We start from the raw sequence: 2916 nt of genomic DNA on the forward strand, positions 1-2916 counted from the left end.
GGTTCCCCGACAACCGCCCTGGAAAGGCAAGGCTCCGGGCGGACCCCTTAGGGGGTCCGAAGCAGGGGTACTAGAGAGGTCCCCGGGAGGGTCGAGGCGTGTCACCACAGCCCCTCGCAGAGCTTTCCCTGCCTCCCCTTCAAGTTTCTGCTACGAGTCCAGTTCATTCAGTACCCCGGCCACCCCCACCGCGGCGCAGGCCTTCCCCCTTCTCTACCACGCGACCAGTCGGTCTCGCCTCGGCTCCCCGGCCTCAGTCCAGTACCTGCACGTCTTCATTGCGGAGCTCGTCGATTAAAACCGCGATTGGGTATAGCGAATCATCTCCATCTCCCCCCGCTGCTCCTGGGCCGGTCCCGAGCCCCGATGCGCCCGCCATGTTCTTTCTCCTCCTGCTGCTGGTCACCGCCTCCCGCCCCGCGCCCAGGCCCCGCCCCCGCCCCGCGCCCGGGCAGCAGGGAAGAAGGCCGCCACGCGGGTTTAGCAGAGGTTGGGGAGTTGAGTTTCTGTCCCGATGATTAAGACTCCCTTCCGACCCCCACTGCAGGAGTTGTAGGTCTGAACTCAAGAAGACGGGTGGGCTGAGAAAGCGAATGGAACCCCTGCGTCCTTTCCCCAGCCGAAAGAAACAGGGACAGGGATTCATCCGGCTCCTTGTAGTCTGAAGGGGCCAGGGACCTACCTGAGTGATCCGCGCTGTGCCCTCTTAAGACTCAGGCTGACCAAAGAGAGTGCCCGAGGCCAGGAGGAAAAAGGCTTTAGCACCTCCCCTGACTTCATCCTGGCCCTGAGCCACTGGATCTCCAGCCCTAATTTCTTCGCTCAGCCTCAAGCTTCCATAGAACCCCTCCACCTCTTCCCTCGGCCTGTTCTCCAGAATGGTATCTGGCTCCTGCTCCGTAAGACAAATAACGCGGGCGGTGAGAGAAAATGAACAGTGCTGTCCAAACTCCCCAGTCAATATTTTTTCCACGCAAGCTGTTAAAAACATGCTGCTCTCTTGTTTTTGTGTTTCTTTTCAGTTTGGTACTGGAATGGTGCCTTCTGTTGTATTTTCTTCCTCCCATTTTCTAGCTCTTTAGCATGCTAGAAGTACAACAATGAAGCAAAACTAGGACAAGCTTTAATCCCTTGAGGAAGAAAACCCAAACTGGCCTCCCTAGACCTCCAAGAGTCCTCAGAGGCAGCAAGGGGAAGAGGTGGAGGTCTGGGAGCTCGTTCTTACAAACCTGAATGGAAAGTTTTCACTTACCCTTGTCAGGGTAGCACAGAATAATTAGAATGTTTTGTTTGTTTTAGACTGGAATTTAAGCAGCTTGGAGTGATAACTACATATGGTGATCACAAGCTCCGAAATGGTAATTCTATGTGCCTGATTAATGAAACTATTAATGCAGTGTAGGAGACAGACTTTTTTAAAACATAGGGTCTGAGGCCGAGGCGGACGGATCACTTGAGGCCAGGAGTTCGAGACCAGCCCGGCCAACTTGGTGAAACCCCATCTCTACTAAAAATACAAAAATTAGCTGGGCTGGTGACCGGCACCTGTAGTCCCAGCTACTCAGGAGGCTGACATGAGAATCTCTTGAGCCCCAGAGGCAGAGGTTGCAGTGAGCCAGGATCGCACCACTGTACTCCAATCTGGGCGGCAGAGTGAGACCCCATGTCAAAAATAAATAAATAAATAAATAGGGTTCTTGGAAGTAAGCACAATAGAGCCTGTGAATGAATGAATGAATGAATGAATGAATGAATGAATGAATGAGGTGCTTGGAAGTAAGCACAATAGATAGAGCCTTTGATAGTAATGAAAGTTTGGGAACCAGCAGACCTGAACAGTTTTTCTCAAATTATGTTTGTGGATGTATTCTCTAGGGTTTTAATTTTATTTTCATTTTCATATTTTTTAGATTTGCATAAGCATATTCTGAATTATTTGGGTGACCACCTTACAACTCAGTATTGCCACACAATTTCAGCACCTACATTTACATGTGTGTTTTAGTGCTGCTTTTATTGTTCTGGGATAATGAGAAAAGAACAGAGGTGGTTTTAAAATAAGAATGATACTTTCATGCACAAAATGAAAGCCAAATGACATCATGAGATTGCACTATTTGGTAGTTGTAACAGAGAAAAATGGTGAGAAAATTAAGATATCAGGAGTCATTTGGTGGCATAGGCATGTTGAACACAAAAGAAGCTGAGCTATAGCAGGCGACGAGGGATGATAGTTTTAGCAAAATACATCATTTGTCATGTTAAATTACTGTAATATTTTTAATTGAATAGTATTCATTTTGTGGTTTCATTTGTATTTAATTTGTAAATTTGTTGTGGTTTCTGTAGCTGTATAAGAACCAGAAATAAAAGCACATTATTTCCTACTTTATATTTGTAAATTTAAATAACCACAGCATAATAAAAACAATTTAGCTAAATGTGGTAATGCACGCCTGTACTCCCAGTTACTTGGGAGGCTGAGGTGGGAGGATCACTTGAGCCCAGGGGTTCATGACCATCCTGGACAACATAGCAAGACCCCCATCTCTAAAATAATAATAATAATAACAATAATGATTTAACTGAGAGTTTTCAGGATTTTAAAAAATTATTGTCGTGTGTGTGTTTTTAAGAAACAGCATCTTGCTCTGTTTCCCAGGCTGGAGTGCAGTGGCACAGTCATAGCTTACTGTAACCTTAAACTCCTGGACTCAAACAATCCTCCATCCTCAGCCTCCTGAGTAGCTAGGAGTATAGGCATGTGCCACCACATCTAGCTTCGCGTGTGTGTGTGTGTGTGTGTGTGTGTGTGTGTATGGAGACAGAGTCTCGCCATATTGCCCAGGCTAAAAATGGATTCATATATTTAATACTACCCAACTTTGAGAGACAGAGGGCTAAGAGATTTTTTAA

The 2916-nt window shown here is 46.7% G+C and overlaps 1 protein-coding gene across 5 annotated transcripts in view; it reads right to left on the bottom strand.

The window, feature by feature from the left end:
• The window catches only part of PPP2R1B (protein phosphatase 2, regulatory subunit A, beta), a 48646-nt gene extending 47742 nt beyond the window's left edge, over positions 1-904 (bottom strand). For all 5 annotated transcript variants that reach the window (XM_011976970.1, XM_011976969.1, XM_011976973.1 and 2 more), the window contains exon 1: positions 266-904. In XM_011976970.1, the coding sequence (XP_011832360.1) occupies positions 266-646 (381 nt within the window). In that variant the 5' untranslated portion in view covers positions 647-904. The remainder of the gene's footprint in view (positions 1-265) is intronic.
• Between the last annotated feature and the right edge of the window lie 2012 nt (positions 905-2916).

This window comes from Mandrillus leucophaeus, unplaced genomic scaffold (genome assembly GCF_000951045.1).
Source record: "Mandrillus leucophaeus isolate KB7577 unplaced genomic scaffold, Mleu.le_1.0 Scaffold172, whole genome shotgun sequence".
In the NCBI taxonomy this organism is placed as follows: domain Eukaryota; kingdom Metazoa; phylum Chordata; class Mammalia; order Primates; family Cercopithecidae; genus Mandrillus; species Mandrillus leucophaeus.